We start from the raw sequence: 19,107 nt of genomic DNA on the forward strand, positions 1-19,107 counted from the left end.
CTCGTTTTCCATCTCAACAGCATTTTCCATAGCAATGGCTAGATAGTACTCTGTGGCCACTCTTGGGCTGTTCTAGGTTTTTATTGGTTCATCCCTGCTGAAGGGCTGTTGTCTTTGTTCCCTGTTTGTGGGCTCCCCAGAAGAAACCAGCTGGCCGGTTTTGGGGAGCATGATGCCAAATTATGAATCTCACACTGTGACCCATCGGGGCTATTCTTACATTTGTTGAAATGTCTAACAGAAATGTATTTGCTTTCTCTCCCGCACCCCTTGCTTTCATTCTAGGCTTTTCCCAAGCCTGAGCATCATTACAGAGCTGACACATCCATCCAACATGAGGTTCATGCAGTTCCGAGCAAAGGATAGCTACTCATTGGCCCTTTCCAAACTAGAAAAGGTAACAAATGAACAAAAATATGTGTATTTGGTTATTAGATTCCTAATTTATGGTGGTATCAGGCACTTTGGAGAGAAAAATAATATATATATTTTTAAAAGAATGCTGATTTGTTGCCCTCTCACCTCTCCCTGATTCCCGTTGTTGAAGAAAACATCATCATGGTCACCATTATTATCATTGCTACCCACTAAGTAGGTCATGTCCCAGCTGCTCCCTTGTTATGAGATTCCATGCTGACATTTTAGGGTTGCAAGGCTCAAGATGAAGCACAATTCTCATTGTGCCCTTTCTTTTCACAGGGCAATCCAGCAGTGTTCTGTGGATGTGTGTGTGCCCACTGCCATGCTACCTCTTAATATAGTAAATAAAAAAGGCCATGAGCGCTGAGGTTGTAGCCAGTTCTAGTCCTACACAGAATAGACCCATTGAATTAAGAGCCTAAATAAGTCTTGCCCATTGATTTCAATAAGTCTACTCTGAGTAGGAGTAGTGTTGAATTCAACCCTTGGAAAGTTGAACAGAAATTGGGACCTGCAACAAAGTGCTACACTGTGAAGCGCACCTGATCGCGGCGATAGCTAGCCACGAACTTTCTAAGTATTCCATGGGCTGTCTTGGTCTCTACCTTCAAACTTTGTTGTTTAAAAAATAAAAATAAATATTGTTTATTGCAAACTTTGGGGTGACCACCATTAGAGGCAGGATATTGGGCCAGATTGGCTTTGGTCTAATCCAGGAAGGCTGCCATACTATTATTTTCATCTCTGCATTCTTGCTTTCCCCACAGAAAGAGCGGGAGAACGGTTCCAACTTGGCTTTCATGTTCCGCCTTCCGTTTGCTGCCGGCAGAGTTTTCAGCATCAGCATGTTGGATACACTGCTTTACCAGGTAACAATGAAGGGAAGAAGGGAGCCACCATTCATTCCAAAAGACGGGCCTTCTAGCTGTAGCATTTGATCCCCTGTAGCATTGGGTTTTTTTTTTTTGCAAACTGTGCCATACTGAATCTCCAGGAAGGGAAGGAACCCGATTCAAGAAAGGAGTTGTTCGGACCTCTCTAAATGTAAATGTAAATTTGCCGAGTTGGGACTAGAACCCCAGTTTCCCAGGTCTCAGCCCAACCTTCTAACTTCAATGGGTCTGCTCTGTGTAGAATTGTTATCGGACTGCAACTCCTATCATCCCTAACTGTTGGTCATACTCAAAGTAGCGGTCTTTCAGAAATAGACTGGAAAGAGAAGTTGCTGAATTGCAGCTTATTACCAAACTTAAAACCACGGAGAGACCTGGTCTGAATAGAGACATTGGATTATTATCTCATTATACACGATATAGCTATTTTTAGCCATCTCACCCCTTGCTTTTTCCTGTAAGATCAATTGCAGTCATTAACAGTCATCAGCAGGTTTACCACACCTATCAGCCAGTCACCCATTCCCACCACCCTTCTGAGTAATACCCCTCTCCACCCTCTCACTATATATAAGGGTCTGGTGACTTCTGTTTCAGTGTATCTGAAGAATTGTGTGCATGCACACAAAAGCTCATACCAATAACAAACTTAGTTGGTCTCTAAGGTGCTACTGGAAGGAATTTTTTAATGTTGGTCATACTGGCTGAGACTGATGGAAGGTTTCGATCCACCAGATGGCAGAAGGCTGTCGCTCAGGGCTGTCACACAGTTTAAAGAAATGTTAGTTAATGTATGAGTTTTTGTACATGGATTGATTGGTAGACACTATGTATGAGGAGGGGGGAAACTGTTCTCAAGGGGGTCCATGTTGGACGGGGGGAGGGGCACAAATGCTTTGCATTTAGATGATACGTTTTCTCCATCGCCTTGTTCTCTTCCACACAGGACAGAATGCATCTTGGGTGATGTGGTGGTTTCAGTTTCAGAAGAACATGTATTAAAATATTTTTTTAAAAAAGAAAACGTATATTAAGAACGTAAGACAATCCTGCTACATCCAGCCAATGGCCTATCCAGTCCAACATCATATTCTCACAGTGGCTGACTAGATGCATGTGGGAACTCCAAAAGCGGGGCTCAAGCACAAGACTCTCCCCTCCTCTGGTTTCCGGCAACTGGTGTTAGAGGCAATAATACTTCTTAAAAATAAATAAATAATAAAATAATAATAAAAAATTGATAATAAGAATCAATAAGAAGTCTACAGCACAAGAATATTAAAAAAAACCAAAAAATGCAAGAAAAAAGAGAAGGAGAGGGAGGAAATGCCTAAAAGGCCCTTTGCCATATTTATATCATATATATCCTGTCATTTATCCACATACAGAGAGGTTGACCCTCCCATCTCCCACTGGGGAGCCTATTTCTCTCAACCTGGGAGACCCTTTCCACCCTGCCTTTCGTGCAGGGACCCCCCCCCCTACAACTGTCTCCTTCCTGCTTGTGTCCTCCTCAGTCCATGGTAAAGGATGTCTCGACCCGCTGCCCCGTACCCACACCCAAAAAAGCCTTTTATAAATGTTTCCAATACTGTACAAAATAATAAAAAATACAAAGAGAAAACAAGAAAAAGAGAACAAATAGAACTAAGATAAAAAGATAAAAGGAGGAGGAAAAACATAGAAGGGAAAAACAGAGGTGTACTTCCATGTCTCTATCTGCGAATTGTATGTATTACAATTATTCAAATTATTATTATTATTATTAATAATAATAATAATAAACATTGTATACTGCCCTATACCCGCAGGGTGGTTCACAGGATAAAAATCACAATATAAAAGCACAGAATACATAATCAAAGTAAAAACAAGAACAACCCAATAGCCGTGTCCCCACCCCCACCCGCCATAACTGGAATGTAGCATATACATTCCAGAATAATTTGACACTGTAGTTGATGATAATCAGCTTTTCTCCCAAACTGCTAGTGCTGTGTTCCCTAGTTTCTTTCATGGGTCTCCAGTGTTCCACTTCTGTCACTCAGGAAGTCCAGTATAACTTTTCTTTTCATCTTCTTCCCACCCCCAAATGTTCTGAATTGATATTTCTTCAGTTCCTTGTGATGTACTTTTTCTGGCTTCTGCAAGTCTCAATAACATTGTCCCCATCAAGCTTTTTCCCCCCTCCTGTTTTTCCAATCTCCCCCCAGATTGGGTTCTTGGACATAAGCAGCAGAGGCACCCAACTTCATCTTAGCACCTCGCTCTGAGAGGCAGTCATACTTCTGAATAGCAGTTGCTGGAAACCACTGGAGAAGGAAACTCTTATGCTTGCATCTTGCTTGGGGTCTTCCCACAGGCATCTGGTTGGCCACTATAAGAACAGAATGCTGGACTAGTTGAGCTTTGGCTGGATCCAGCAGGGCTCTTCTTATGTTGTTACATTCAATACTGCCTCCACCTATGGAAGCAGAGCATAGCCATTGTGGCTAGTAGTCATTGATAGCCCTGTTCTCCATGAATTTGTCTAAAAGTCATCCAAATTGGTGGTCATCACTGCCTCCTGTGGGAATGAGTTTTACCTGTTGTTAGCTTAATTGGAGTTTTCACAAGCTCAGTTGTTCAATCAAATTGAGGGACCAAATCCATTAGATGCTGTTGCCCTAGTAGAGGCCGCTGCCCCATTGTTGATGGGTTCTTCCCTTGCAGTCATTCGTGAAAGACTATATGATCACCATCACAAGGCTGCTTCTCGGTCTAGACACCACTCCAGGGTCCGGCTACCTCTGTGCTGTAAGTGTTGAGTTTCTGCATTATTTTCAGTGGTACCAAAGTGGCAAATATAGTGCTTTGTAGGTTCCCTGCCTAGCCCAGTCCGAGTGAAGAAGATCTACCCTCCAAATTATCCAGGGAAGGTACCCAGGATGGTGATGGGGTTTGGAAACCAAATCCTACAAGAGATGGTCAAAATATCCAGGTATGTGTAGCCCAGAGAAAAGAAAGTTAAGGGGAGACTTTATGGCTGTCTTCACACATCTAAAGGTTTTTCACACAGAAGATGGAGCTGACAGTGTGGGGTGGTGTTCTCTGGGAGTGGTGGGGACCAGTATTAGGCAGATTGGTGCTGTAGCATCAGTTTTCCTGCATCGGTAGAGAGGTCAAACTGGATAACCTTTGAGGTCTCTTGCTCTGTAAAAATGTTATAAGTATGAGTTGTTAGAATTTGCCATTCTTCAGGGTTCAGCCCCAGCGTTCTCTTGCTAGTCTCGCTAGTGAAGGTCCTGCCCAATGAGAAGGGACGCGGGTGGCGATGTGGTCTAAACCACTGAGCCTCTTGGGCTTGCTGATCAGAAGGTTGACGGTTCGAATCCGGGCAACAGGATGAGATCCTGTTGCTCCGTCCCAGCTTCTGCCAACCTTTACCTACCAGTGAGAAAAAGCTTGATGCCTAAAGGTGATAGGCCTCCCTATTCTGTTTGATCTCAGTGATCTGAAGTAGGGACGGTTGTGACTCAGTGGTAGAGCCATCTGCCTTGCATGCAGAAGGTCCCAGGTTCATTCCCCAGCATCTCCAGGTAGGACTGGGGGAGATTCTTGTCTGAAACTTTGGGAAGCCACTGCCAGTCAGTGTGGACAATACTGAGTAAGATGGACCAATGGTCTGACCTCAGCATAATGCACCATCCCATATTCCAATCCATGGAGGTTGATGGGAGCTTGTCAATGCAAAGGAATCTGTTTTTGTCACCCATTGTAAAAGAACTTTTCATTCCTTCTCTCTTTCCATCCTTTATTGGATAGATGAAAATCACCGAGGATGACCTGTGGATCCGGACATACGGGCGTCTGTTCCAGAAACTATGTTCCTCCAGCGCTGAGATCCCCATTGGCATCTATAGGACTGAGTCCCACATGTTTTCCACCATGGATGTAAGAAGTTGAGAATCAACCTGTTTGGCCTCTCCTCAGAATCCCTAATCCCCAATATCCACCCACCAAATCCAGATTTCCTTTCTCTCTACTGCTGCTTCTCCCAACCGGGGACCTGCAATTAATTCAGAAATGAGTGTATCAAATCCAGACCTGTCTTCAGCCACCCATACCTCTATCTTTTCCTCTTGGTTCTCTGCTAGCCACACTCTCCCATGCCCTCCTGTTCCTTTTTTGCCAAGAGCATTTGACCCCCTTCTGCCTTGTGTGAAGGTTCTGCCACTGACACATTCAGTGGCCTAGAATGTTCACAAACTTCTTGACAGCCACAGGTGCCCCATCCCAGGTCTAGAAGACCCCCATCCCATCAATAGGCATACCACCTTCAAAGGAGTACCGATGAGAGAGCAGGCCTTCTCTGTAACAGCCCCCCAATTTATGGATTACTGTCCTCAGGGAGGCCCATCTGGTACCAACCTTGTCATTGTTTTGCTGCCAGGCAAATAGATTATCTCCTTCCCATGCATGTGGGCACCACCAATAAGTATTCTATTCTATTCTATTCTATTCTATTCTAATTTTTGTAGCTTTCCTGTTGGGTTTTTTACTTGCTTGTAAATCATTTCAGGAGGGACACAGGTGGCGCTGTGAGTTAAACCACAGAGCCTAGGACTTGCCAATCAGAAGGTCGGCGGTTCAAATCCCTGCGACGGGGTGAGCTCCCATTGTTTGGTCCCTGCTCCTGCCCACCTAGCAGTTGGAAAGCATGTCAAACTGCAAGTAGATAAATAGGTACCGTTCCGGCGGGAAGGTAAACGGCGTTTCCGCGCACTGCTCTGGTTCGCCAAAAGCGGCTTAGTCATGCTGGTTACATGACCCGGAAGCTGTATGCCGGCTCCCTCGGCCAATAAAGCGAGATGAGCGCCACAACCCCAGAGTCATCCACTACTAGACCTAATGGTCAGGGGTCCCTTTACCTTTACCTTTAAATCATTTCAGGACCTTTAGTGGGAAGCGACATACAGATATAATAAACCTAATCCCGACTAATATCACCATTGACTATTAGGGAATAGAAAAGAAAATTGGTTTGGTTAGGATTTTAATGTGAACCTACCTATTCCTCACATTCCAAAGCAATATGAAAACTAAAAAAGCTATTCTATGCAATATCCACTCCTCAGAGTCTTGTGTTGCAGTTCTCCAGCCAACTAACATGTACAAAAATGTGTATGCTATGGGGAATGTGTGTGATAAAATGCATGTGTTAGTGAAACTAATATATGAAATGCATTATATTACTTCAAGCAAAATTACATACAAAAATGTGTGCATTGGGAGAAATTTGCACTCAGATGCAGATGAATTTTTATGAGGACTTTTCCTGTAAAAAATTAAAAATAAATCACAAACTGATTCAGAAATGTGGAGAACTAAACTTAAGACTGGAACCTAAGACTTGAATCTGTCAATTTCAGTAACTAATAGGAACTGAAATGGACAGATTTGCCCATCCCCACTGAATCAGACAGAGTCCACAGTTGATAAGTAGGTGACCATTTTTGTTACACAGTTTAGGTTGAGAAGGGAGCAAGAGAGGTAAAGTAAACATCACTTAAACAAGAATATTCTCAGTGTTGTGTTTCAGCAAAGGAATGTCGGGCCAAAACAATGATACACTTTTTCAAATTATGTTTTTCAAGTATTATGTCTTTCTTTCTCCCTGCAACCCCAGCCTCATGACATCAGGACACAGGTGAGTATTGGCTTCTGTCAAAAATATTTATTTGTCTTTATGCTGAGAAAAGTTATTGTAGCTCTACAACTTTTCAGCTAAAGGTAGAATAAGAATGCCCTTAGTTTCCTTGGGTGACTAGTGAACATTTTCACCTGCATTTGACGAGTTCCAGACTCAAGATAACTGCATTAAAAAAGATTTTATATATATATACAGCATCAAAATAGTGTGTACCAAGTCAGCCAACGCTGTCAATAAATTCAGCCTGTGCAACCTCACACTTTATACAGCTTTCCTTTTTTTAAAAAAAAAGGAAACTAAAATAAAATAATGAAAGAAATGAAAGAGGGGAGAAATACTACTACTACTACTACTACTACTACTACTACTACTTAAAAAGTTTCTCACCCCAGTATTAATGAATGGGTCATGCCACCGAACTATGATCTATTCCCAGTAAAAGTTTGCTTTTAGTTTTGGGGAAATGAAAGCTTTTTTTTCTTATGATTCCATGGAATGACATCAGTGGCCCATCAGGGGACCAAAAGCCATATTTTGCTTTCCCTCATGGCCTACTGGTGTTCCCAGTCACAGATCTCAATCAACGTGGAAGACTGTGAGGATACAAAAGAGGTGAAGGACCACTGGAACACCAAAACCCCTCATCACCGGAACTCGTGCCCCACTGACCAATCGGAGCACCCTTTGCTACGGCGCAAGAGCATGCAGTGGGCCCGCCGGTTGAGTCGAAAAGGAGCAAGCAAACACACACCCAAAACAGCTGAGTGGATCAACCAGCAGAGGCTGAGCCTCTACCGGCGATCAGAGCGGCAGGAGCTTTCAGAGCTGGTGAAGAACCGGATGAAACATCTGGGCTTGCCCACAACAGGGTACGGTAAGTAGTGGCCCCCTTCATTCATGGCATCTCCAATCAGCACCTCTTCATGTAACGATGTAACATTCAGCCCAATGTGCCCCACAGACGCTGCCTTGAGTTCCGTGGTGGAAGGCAGGGAAACTGTATAGCAAATCCACTCACAGTTTCTGGAGCCACAGTGCGGGAGAGTGCTCTACTGATCAGGTGCTGCTTGCAGGTTTCCAACAAGCATTGGGTTGATAACTGCAAAAACAGGGTGCAGGATTAGGTGGGCCACTGGCCTGATCCAACAGGGCTGTTCCTATGTTGTTATGTAGCTGTGATTCCTGCATTGTAGAGGGTTGGACTGGAGGATCCCTTAGGTCTAACTCTATGATTCTATGAAATAATACATAAAAGGAGATGGACTTGGCGGTGAGTCAAAACCAGACCATCATGCAACCACTGCTGTTGCCATGCAAATACCATGGTCGTTTTATTCTGCCATCAGCCACCTTTTTCATCAGGCGGGGGGAGGGGGGGCTGTCACAGGGTTCCTTGCCTTCAGGAAACCAAGCTTTAAAGAGAGCGATGAGATCAACATGACATAAGAATGGAGGGGTTAATGAGGCTGTCTCACAGTTAGGACTGGAAATCAGAAGCGACTTTCTGAATGGGACAGAGCTGCTACCCTAGCTCTTTGGCAGATAGGTCAGTGATGATTACCAGGAGGGAGGAGGCAAGATGGCAAGAAGCAAACAGACCAGCGGACCCAATCCACCACTCTCACACTGTGAGAGCCAGTGTGGTGTAGTGGTTAAGAGCTGTAGTCTCGTAATCTGGTGAACCAGGTTCGCGTCCCCGCTCCTCCACATGCAGCTGCTGGGTGACCTTGGGCTAGTCACACTTCTCTGAAGTCTCTCAGCCCCACTCACCTCACAGAGTGTTTGTTGTGGGGGAGGAAGGGAAAGGAGAATGTTAGCTGCTTTGAGACTCCTTCAGGTAGTGATAAAGCGGGATATCAAATCCAAACTCCTCTTCTTCTTCTTCTTCACTCTTTCTGGTCTGTTTGCACAACACCAACCTTTCCATTGCCTTAGGGCCTTCCTCTCCCAGAAAAAAACACACCTGCCAATGGCAACTCCATCCAAGCCCAAGAGCTATTTCTGTGGGAAATGTTGGCTGTTTGCAGTATGGTAGCGCTGTAGAGAGCTTGCTGGGGAGACCATGCATTAAAAAAAAAGGACTCAAAAATAACTTAAACAAGGTTTTAATAAGAAAAACAAAAACTCCTTTTACACTAAATACATTAACAACCCAACCACCAACCCATCCCCCAGGGTAATGGGAGAGCTAGGTGCTGCTCCTTATATACTACACCCAAATGCTGACACACCCTAATCAAATACAACTCAGCAGCACCTGCTATGTTTCACAGCTGTAAAGCTGGGTCTCGTTATCTTGCTCTGGCCCTTGCTCTGGCCCCTTAAAGACATACACATCGGGTGGAACAATGATGAACCTTTACATTTAAAGAAACCATTCAACAGGAAATCCATACAAAATGGAATTTTTTTTAATTGACTATATATTGAAAAGAATAAGACTCTTACAATTAAAACACACACAACTTTCTTGCTTCTTTCCTTTTCCTTTCTTTCTAGATTTATTTTTTGCCATCCTGTGCTGTTGGCCATTTGCTCTTCTTATGCTCTATACCTTACTAAACCTTCTTATGCCTAGGAAATGGCTCCCTGCACCTGTTTGCAAGCAGGATTTATTTATTCATTCATTTTGCCAAAAACAGAGCCAGACCTTCCAAACCAGAATTAGTAGTTTTGAAGGCTGGTGTGTGATGCTTTGTGGGTAAGCATCTCAAGCAACTCAGGCAAATCAAAGTATCAGTGTTGGTCCCTACCTGCAGGCCCAATGTATTCAAAGGAATGAAGAGTGTTTCAAAAGAATTGAATCTTCCTCTTGTGAAGACTTGATTCAATGAGGTCCAGAAACCTACAGAGGTCTTTTTGCACATCCTTAAGCCAAATTAAGTCAACATTAGAGCTCTTTAGTGTTGTGACTGCTGCACTCCTTTTCCTATAAGTAAACTGGTAGGGGAATTAAAGCCAAGTTTCAGCTTTGAGAAAAGCCCTGCATTATTCAGTAATAAAAGGTAAAGGGCCCCTGGACGGTTAAGGCCAGGCAAAGGCGACTATTGGGTGTGGCGCTCATCTCGCTTCAGGCCGAGGAAGCCAGCATTTGTTGAAAGACATTTTTCTGGGTCATGTGGCCAGCATGACTAAACCGCTACTGATGCACGGAGGACCAGAGCGCACAAAAATGCTATTCACCTATTCGCGCCGGTATGCTTTCGCACTGCGAATTTGGCAGAAGCTGGGACAGAGCAATGGGAGCTCACTATATCACATGGATTTGAACTGCCGACCTGATCGGCAAGCCAAAGAGACTCAGTGGTTTAGACCACAGTGCCACCTGTAATAGCCTTATCTGTAGCAAAGGTCCTCCTTGAATGGTTGCCTCACCATCGTCCCAGTTGATAAAGGTCTCCAGCAGTGTTAATTAAAAGTTTCCTCCTTGTATGTCTACATTGTTGTATTGTTTCCTGATGAATGTAGGCGCAGGATTCATGAAATAGAACCTGTAGATTGCTCTTGGAATTGCCTCTCTTAATTGTCTCAATTTCAGTTTCTGTAACGGGTGGGACAAAGCTTTGACGGCTTATTTCCTCTAATTGATCCCCCCCCTTTCATTAATTTAAAGAGCACTATTAATTATTATTATTCAAAGAAACTAATAAGAGGGAGGGGTGTTTGATTAAAGGAATAGGAGGACTTAAAAGACTCAATAGCATTTTGTCTGTCCATGCTAGGCAGCCAGGCTTTGGAGTTGCATTTTCTTGCCACTGACACCCCCCACCCCCACTCCCCCAAAAAGCCTGGAATGCAACAGGCTAACAATGAAATGGAAAGAAGCAGTAGATGGCTATTCTCTTACTTTCCAAGCATCATTTAGTGAGGGAGTACCCAATATATCAGAGCCTCCTTGACCCTGTAGTGATGACTGCTGGCTTGACAACCCCTGTGCCCTTTTAAAATGTGGGGTATTTGGGGGGTATTGGGTTGTTGTTTTTGATTATATATTTTGTGGTTTTATATTTTGATCTGTGAACTGCCCTGAGACCTCAGGGTATAGGGCGGTGTATAAATTCAATAAAACATAATATTAATAATAATCCCTACAAATGGCCACAGCTGGAGAGGTTCTGCCTATGGGGCTCTTTCCCCAGTGTGATAAAAATATTTTATAAATATTGCACGCACGCACGCGTGCGCGCGCGCACACACACACACATATATATTGCACAGAAGAGGTCCTCTGTCTACTCACCTACACAGATGTTCCTCTTTTTTCCTTTTTCCTTTTTTGAGAAATGGAAAAAGGAATTTACTTTCCTCCTCTTCCCCCTTCAGATTGCAGGCAATTATAGCCACCATCAGAAATAAGATAATAAGCAATGAAAATGCTGATGCAGCAATTTCCTTGTTTATTTTTCTAGCAATAAAAAGTGAGGTGTTGCTACAAGGTGGAGCAGACAGGAACATTCACCTTTCTTACTAGGAGCAGGGAACAAGGCAAAAGCTGGGAGGTGGGTTTACAGCTGCAGCTGCTTGTAGTGGCTGTCATAACCAGAGGCTACTACAGGTTCAGGGAGGCTTCTCTGTATGTGCCCCCCCCCCATTAAAGAGGGTAATGTGTGAACCGATCCAATGGGACTTTGAAAGAGACGTGCACGTTCATCCCGAAGTATTTAAATGAGTGAATGCATGTGATTTTCCTTTCTTAGTAGTGAGTAACAAGTTCACATCGCCCAGAGACTGCATTGTTTGGCTGTGTCCACAGACGGCCACCAAATCCCCCCCACCCCCACCCCAATTCAGCAACTGTTAAAGGATCGGAGCCATAAGAGGAAAAGACTGAGACTGAATATACACCCATTTTTTGCACAAAAATGTAGCTTTTCTCAATATGGAATCATTCAAGCTCATCCTCAACAAGCAGCATTCAATCTAGTTTGATGCCATCCACAAAGGCTTCTTGATATAAATTTGGAAAACCTCCCCCTTCATTAGATTATCCATGATTATCAGGTGAATGAAGAAGAAAATGGTGGTCACAATCTTCGTATACACCCACCCACAATGCTGTGGATATGCCATCACCCCAATTGCTGGGACCACCTGTTTTCAAATGGACACGCTGTGGGGTAATGCAGAATCAATCCACAATGACTTTTATTTTTGGAAAGAAACTAGATTCTTAAGAAGCACTTTTCAGGGGCGAATCTGTAGCCCTCCAGATGTCACTGGACTCCAACTCCCATCATCCCTGACTACTGTTGATACTGGAGAGAGATGGAGTTCAGCAGCACTGGGAGGACCACAGGTTCCCCATCCCTAACTTGCCCAAAATTCTCAAACTTCACAAACTTACAATTCCCAGGATTCATTGTGGGGACACTGCGCTGGTTAAAGTGATATGGAGCTATAACCAACATATTTTTTCAGAGGGTTGTAGGCTGCTATTTCTTTTTAGGGCTCCCATAAACACACGTCCTCACGTACTTGAGTAGGGGGAGAATAAGGCTCATACCAGGGATTTCCTATGAGGAGACATTCAAATATTTTGGTGGAATGGGGGGGGGGAATGCAAATTTAGGTATTGGCAAAGTCTGTGCAACTCTGCCATTTGAGAAGGGCTTGTTCTGGAAGATTAGCCTAAAGGGAATGTGTGTAATATTGACTATGAACTAGGGAGCACATCGGCAGACACAGAGGAGGATGGCTCTCAGCAAATGCAGTGGTAGATTTGAACCAAGATTACAGGAGCTGAGTGAAAAAATAGCAAGAGTCAAAATCTTTTCCTCTATCTAGGGTGTCTTGGGGGGGGGGTTCCTGAGAACTGGCTTGAGTGGAGTGGGCAGATTTCCATCAACAGCAGCATTATTGCAGGGTTATGGGGGGCACTGAGTGGCAATGGTGAATGGACCAAAAGTGTCGACAGGTACAGCTAAAGCCAAAATAGACAGATCACCCTGCCCCCTTTACCCCTCAGTCCCCTCCTCTCCCCGTTCCTCTTCCACTTTGAATGAATTTCCCAAATTTGAGCTGGGCTAAAGCCCAATTTTAGCTTGGCCCAGCTCAGATTTGAGTATGTACCACACTCCCTTCTCTGTCTCCTTCTGCCACCCCTCTCTCCCTCTCTTTCTGAATTCCCCTTCTCTCCTCTCTCAGACACTCCTTTCTCAGTAGTCTTTCCTACACCAGTTTTCTCCCCTCTCTCTCTGCCTGCCCCCTTCTCTCTCTCTTTGACACCCCATTTTCTCTCTGACTCCCCTTCTCTTCCTACTCCTTTCCTGAGGCCCTCTTTCCACCACTTCCTTCTCATTCAGACATCACTTCTGTTTGTCAGTCTGTCAGTCTCTCTCTCTCTCTCTCTCTCTCTCTCTCTCTCTCTCTCTCTCTCTCTCTCTCTGTGTGTGTGTGTGTGCTTTCTCATCCTCTTTTTTCACACCGTTTTATCTCTTTCTGACACCAACACTCCTCCTCCTCCTCTCTCTTGCTACCACGTCCTTCTCACTCTTTTCTTTTCTCCTTCCTTCCCCCCCTCTATCTTTCACCTCCTTCCCACTGTGTGCTGCACTGAGGAAGTGCCACATTCCTCCTGCCAGATGTCTGAAGCAATCACTGGCAGAGGGGTTTTGAAATTACCTGAGGGCTGTATTAAATCAGTTCAAGGGCTGCAAATTGCCCATTTCTGCTATAGAGACTCTGCCATACTCTCCTAAAGAACTGCCTAGTGAGTGAGGGATGGGCATCTAAGACCAACATCACTGATCATTTCAATGGTTCTCTGAATGCATCCTCACTCCATATCACCCGCTGGTGTCTGAAGTCTGCACAATGCCATGAACAGAACACCTAAGTCTGGCTTCTTTCTTATTTTATTTTGTTTATTTATTTTGTGTGTGTATATATTTTTACTACATTCCTGCCCATATAATCACCAATGCTGGTCTCTTAAGTACTTTCTAAATCGCTGCTTGCTGATCTTTCTCTTTCTTCTCTTTCTCTCTGTTTATGTCTGTGCCTTTTCTTTTTTCGTTGTCGTCGTTTTTCCTTCTCTGTGTGTTCTGTAGAGGATGTAGCAAATTTAACAGCCTGTGATGTGATGAATCGTGTAAACCTTGGATATTTGCAAGGTAAATCTCTTTTCCCTGAGAGTCAGGCTTGACTCGTGGTTAAACTGCATGACTGAGAACATGCCATACAGAGGCTCAAGTTAAATGCATCTCATGGTGGGGGGTGGAGGTGGCACAGAGGTGACCATTTTGCATCATCACAACAATTGGGAGGTTCGGGGAAATTTCCCAAAATACCCACCAAAAATTCAGTGGCCTTTTAGGAGGATGTGGTAAATGGCCGATGCGTTGTTCCTCTTCAAAAATCCACCCCCCATTCCACATTACCACATTCCAAATGTTGTCAGTTGTATGGGGGGGTGACCTTTTAAATCCTAATAATTCATCAGAAGCTTCCAAACTGTCACTATTTCGGATAGTGACTATCACGTACCAGGAAACTCAGCTTGCGGCAAAGTTGATTTGTAGCATCAAGCCCACTCCCACCCGCTTCCAAGATCAAACTTATTGGAGAAATGGGCTGGAAAATGTGGGATAACCTTTGTTTGATGCGATGCCATCTAACCTCCCCACGAACAAATCAGAATTGGATTATTGGGAAGAGCCATTGCTCAGGGGTAGAAGACATTCCTTGCATGCAGGAGGACCCAGGTTCAATCTGGCAGAATCTCCCGGTTGGGCTAAAAGAGAGATTTCTGCCTTAAATCCTAGAGAGCAGCTGCTTGGGCAGGTTAAGCCGTACTGACCTGGATGGACCAATGGTCTGACTTGGTGTAAGGCAGCTTCCTATGTTCCTGTGATCAATAAATAGGTCATATGGAGGTGTCCATAGATGTCAAAACAGACTGAGGATGCAAGAGTTCTTTTTCATAGTCTTCCAAGTCTCAGCTAAGGACTGGAAAGAATCTTGATTCATATTGCCTTTAAAGGTGGCTGTACCTAATTTCTGAATCAATATGTGAATTATAGCCATCCTTTGGAACTCAACACATCTCTTAATTTTGTTACACAGTTCTCCAGCCATGTAATGTGTAAAAAAAAAAAAAAGCATATACTGGGATAAAGTGTGCATGGATATGCATATATGAGTGAAGTTCACACAGAAACACATTAAAGTAAGGAAATTTGCTTTGCAAAAAATGAGTAACTTTGGGAAACTTGTGCACAAAAACTAGGAATGTTGGTGGATTTCCATGAGGACTTTACAAAGAAATCACTGATTGATGCGGAACTGTAGAAAACTGAACTTATAAATGAAAAATGCCACAAGGGTGATCTTACCCACTCAGAGATCACACAGCGAACATAATGGCATTAGGACATAGCCCTAAACTTTGGCCCTCCAGATGTTACTGAACTGTAGTTCTCATCATCCCTGGCCATTGGCCATGCTCGCAGAGGCTGATGGGAGTTGTAGTTCCCAACACTTGCCCAATGCTGTGGTCCTTTCTACTGCACCTTCTGCTGGGTTCTAGGCGAAGAATGATAGATCAAATTGCAGAGAGAGAAATCTGAGCTGGGCATTAGGATGGACTTGCTCACTGTATAGGCTGGTTCACATATGCATGTTATTGTTTCTCAGAATCCCATTGGCTCTCATCTCATCATCCTGTGCTTGTTGAGCTGGCTTTTGTCATAATGCTCCTCATTTTCAGGGTCACACTCTGGCAGTACCAAAATGAAGAAACCAAGGTCCTGTCAAACCCACCGTTTCAAGGACAATGTGAATAGTTATAGATGCAGCTGAGATAATATTCCGAGCTTGGTTGCACTTGGGCTCCAGCTCCCATCACTCCCAGCCGGGATGATGGAACTGGAGTCCAACAACTTCTGGAAGGTTGGAGCACCCACATCCCTGGCCTCAAAGGAGTCTTCATGGATATTAATAGGACTATGCATGTATGTTTGATACAGTCCCACAAGTTGCATATAATTTGGCATCCTCGAGAATCTCTGCTCCAAATCAAGTTTCTAGTCCTCAAATTCTTGAGGCTTGAAAGTGCCTGGGTGGGTTTCAGGAGTCAGAGCAGAGGAAGCTAAGCAAATACTATATGCCAACAGTGAGTTCAGTTTTCAGAGTGTCAACCCCTTACCTCACCAAAATAAAAAATAAATAAAAAATATTTGTTTGTTTATAATCTGTACTTTTTTAAAAATTAAAGGTGGAATACAACATATGAGAATAATATAAGCACAAAAACATTCTTAAAACATCAATGAATATTGATTGGTTAAAAGTGAAAATAAAACATTGTATGCACTTTTGCGTGTTCATTAAAAAATGTAAGTCATTGCAGTTTTGCTTACAAAGCTCTATAATGTAGGGCAGTAATATCCAACACTTTGCGTATATGCGACTGGGGCTAAGAGAGAGAGGAGGGTATTAGACAACCGCATGGGTACATGTGTAGCCCTTCTCCAATTAAAGACTTCCACAGCATATGAGACACAACAAACTTGTGCTTTCGCAAGGTCACCAGGGGAACAAATTAAATATCCAGATGAATGGCTAAGATCAAGGCTTTCCTCTTTTTCTTCTCTTTCTTTTTTGCTTGACTTGAGTAATTTCCCTGAATTTAGAGATCCTTCTATCCATATCTACAAATGGGACAACACTCAGATTCCCAGGGAATGTCTGGACCCGGGGTAGCCAGTGCAAGTCAGCAGTTCCATCAGACCCACAGAGGTTTACTATCTGGCCTTGAGCATAGCCTCCAGTTCCAAAGATCCTGCCGCCACCGCCCACCTTATGCACCTCCCTTTGCCGCTTGGCTCTAATAGAACTGGTCCAGCCAGCGCAGTGAATGGAGAAGCCTTTCTTGGAGGGATGGCATCTGAAAGTGTCACAGTTGTGTTTGTCAGAAGGTGTTCCAGGCATTCATACAATGAATTTCTGCAGAGAACAGATGGGGATATGGGACACACAGAGTCATTTGGGGGCTGCCGTCCATTAGGCCTGGTGCAACCAAAGGCAAGGAGGCCAACAGCAGGGGGCGCCAACTCATTCTAGTTTGTCCCCATTCTCTTCCCTGCCAGGCTGTCCATGGGCAATGTTGAGACTAAGGAGGTGGAAGCTGACAGACAGGGCTGCCCCCTGGGGTGGATGTAACCAAGAAGTCCAGCAGCTGGAGGGCTGGCTGAAGTTGGTGGGGAAACGTCTCCATCACCCAAATGAATCAGCACACATTTTTTTAAAAAAAATAACATTTCACAGACAGGCTCTGCCTGAAAGGAATTCATATGACCCAGATTCATCCATCTGACAAGCAACCAACTTTTAACCATTTCCGAGCATGCTCCCATGGCCTGACCCTCCGACGTGTGGCCCTCCTTTCCATCACCCTGTTTTTCATGCATGCTTCTGTCGTTGTGGAACAACCAGGTCCTTTGTGGAAGGCCAGGTTTCTCAGATGGCTTGCACAAAGCCAAGCATACCCACTTCCAAGGGGAGAAGATGCTGCTGCATAAAGCCATGTTTCATCAGTCTGAGTGGGGTTGTGCTTGGTGTTTTAAACCAGAGCAGAGGTGGAGAACGTGTTTTGTTTTGTTTTGTTTTGTTTTGTTTTGAAGACCAGAGGCTGCATTCTTTTGGGAGCAGCCTTCTGAGGACCACATGCCCATGGTGGGTGGGATCAGGGGCAAAAGCGGGTGGAGGAAATAATATAAAGTTCACTTTCTACACACTCAGCCATCCATCTCAATCCTCCTGCCAGGCAAGGACAAAATCTAGCCAGGCAAAGGACACTCAAGTGGGTGGGGTGCAAGGCAAGGCCTGTGGCCAGGGGAGAAGGGAAGTTGCTAGAGGCCTGCCATTACACCTCTAGCCTAGTTTAGGAGGTGGGGGGGTGCATTTTTCAGCCCAAGAGCTGCATTGTTTCCTGGGAAACTATCCAGAGGCTGCATGTCAGTGGTGGGAAGGGACAGGCACAAAAGTGAGTGAAGCAGTGAATGCAGATTTTGCTTTCTGTACAGCCGGATAATTTCTACACTCACTGTCCTCCCTCCAAGCAAGCAAGAGGTATTATCAAAGGACACATCCCAGCCAGGAAAAAACACCCCAGGGGGATGCAAGGCAGGCCCAGTGAGGGTGCTGCATGAGGAGAGGGGTGTGTGGTCTGGGAAGAATTATGAGGGTCAGGTCAAGTGATTTGGAGCACCACATTTGTGCCCTGGTCCTGAGGTTCACACGTCTGAGCTAAAGTCAGCCCCAGAACTGTTCCTGGGATGATAATAATGGCTATTATTGCATGCTGGAAACCTGCATGCCTCAAAATACTATGGCGAGTGGGTAGGTCAGAATTTTTTCCCCCTTGTAGTTGTGATTCAAGCACTCCACAGGGCTCAAAGGTTTGACATTCTTTACTAAAGGATTTGCTGTTTTACCAGTCCTCCTCGTATTTCTTGCAGACGAAATGAATGACCATCAGAACACGTTGTCCTATGTTCTCATCAACCCTCCTCCAGACACACGCCTGGAACTCAACGACATTGTGTAAGTACCTTTGATGTGGTTGACTGAAACCATTGATGGTGTAAGTTGAATAGATAGAACAGCTTTCACATCTGGCTCCAGGAGTTCTATGTGGGTAAAACGGCTGGGTAGGGCCACTGGAAGAAGCAGGGCCTTCTCAGTGGTGGCACCCCAGTTCTGAAACTCCAACCCTTTTGAGATTATTCTGGCAACATGGTAAGGCTTATTTGTTCTTCCAGGCCTTTAGCTGGATAATTTATTGCTATCCATCTTACTGCTTCATTTACAATATTTTGGGTGGTATTCAGCTAGAAAAATAACTCCATTTCCCCAACAGGACTCTCCTCACCTCCTTTCCTCCCATACACCCTATCCCCAAATTTAGGGGGTGCAAAGGGGAGAGGAGAGTTGTTTTGCTCACGCAAAACGCTACATAGCACTGTGTTAAATACCACCCAATGTAGTTGTGGTTTTGCTTTTGCTTTCGTGGTGTGTTGTTATTGTTACCCGCCCTGAGTTCTCATGAGAGGAAGGGTGGGGGCACAAGAAATATAATAACAGCAATGCATAATCATTTCT

At 44.3% G+C, this 19,107-nt stretch overlaps 1 protein-coding gene across 14 annotated transcripts in view; it reads left to right on the forward strand.

The window, feature by feature from the left end:
- Nucleotides 1-19,107, forward strand: part of KCNT1 (potassium sodium-activated channel subfamily T member 1) — a 207,799-nt gene that overhangs the window by 188,242 nt on the left and 450 nt on the right. For 5 of the 14 annotated variants that reach the window (XM_083597183.1, XM_083597193.1, XM_083597188.1 and 2 more), the window contains 8 exons: nucleotides 286-397; nucleotides 1,188-1,289; nucleotides 4,026-4,109; nucleotides 5,118-5,246; nucleotides 6,982-7,002; nucleotides 7,573-7,879; nucleotides 14,055-14,117; nucleotides 18,465-18,549. In XM_083597183.1, the coding sequence (XP_083453309.1) occupies nucleotides 286-397; nucleotides 1,188-1,289; nucleotides 4,026-4,109; nucleotides 5,118-5,246; nucleotides 6,982-7,002; nucleotides 7,573-7,879; nucleotides 14,055-14,117; nucleotides 18,465-18,549 (903 nt within the window). The remainder of the gene's footprint in view (nucleotides 1-285; nucleotides 398-1,187; nucleotides 1,290-4,025; nucleotides 4,110-5,117; nucleotides 5,247-6,981; nucleotides 7,003-7,572; nucleotides 7,880-14,054; nucleotides 14,118-18,464; nucleotides 18,550-19,107) is intronic. The other 9 variants (XM_083597189.1, XM_083597186.1, XM_083597191.1 and 6 more) reach the window with 6 other exon arrangements.

This window comes from Podarcis filfolensis (assembly GCF_964270895.1).
Source record: "Podarcis filfolensis genome assembly, chromosome: Z".
In the NCBI taxonomy this organism is placed as follows: domain Eukaryota; kingdom Metazoa; phylum Chordata; class Lepidosauria; order Squamata; family Lacertidae; genus Podarcis; species Podarcis filfolensis.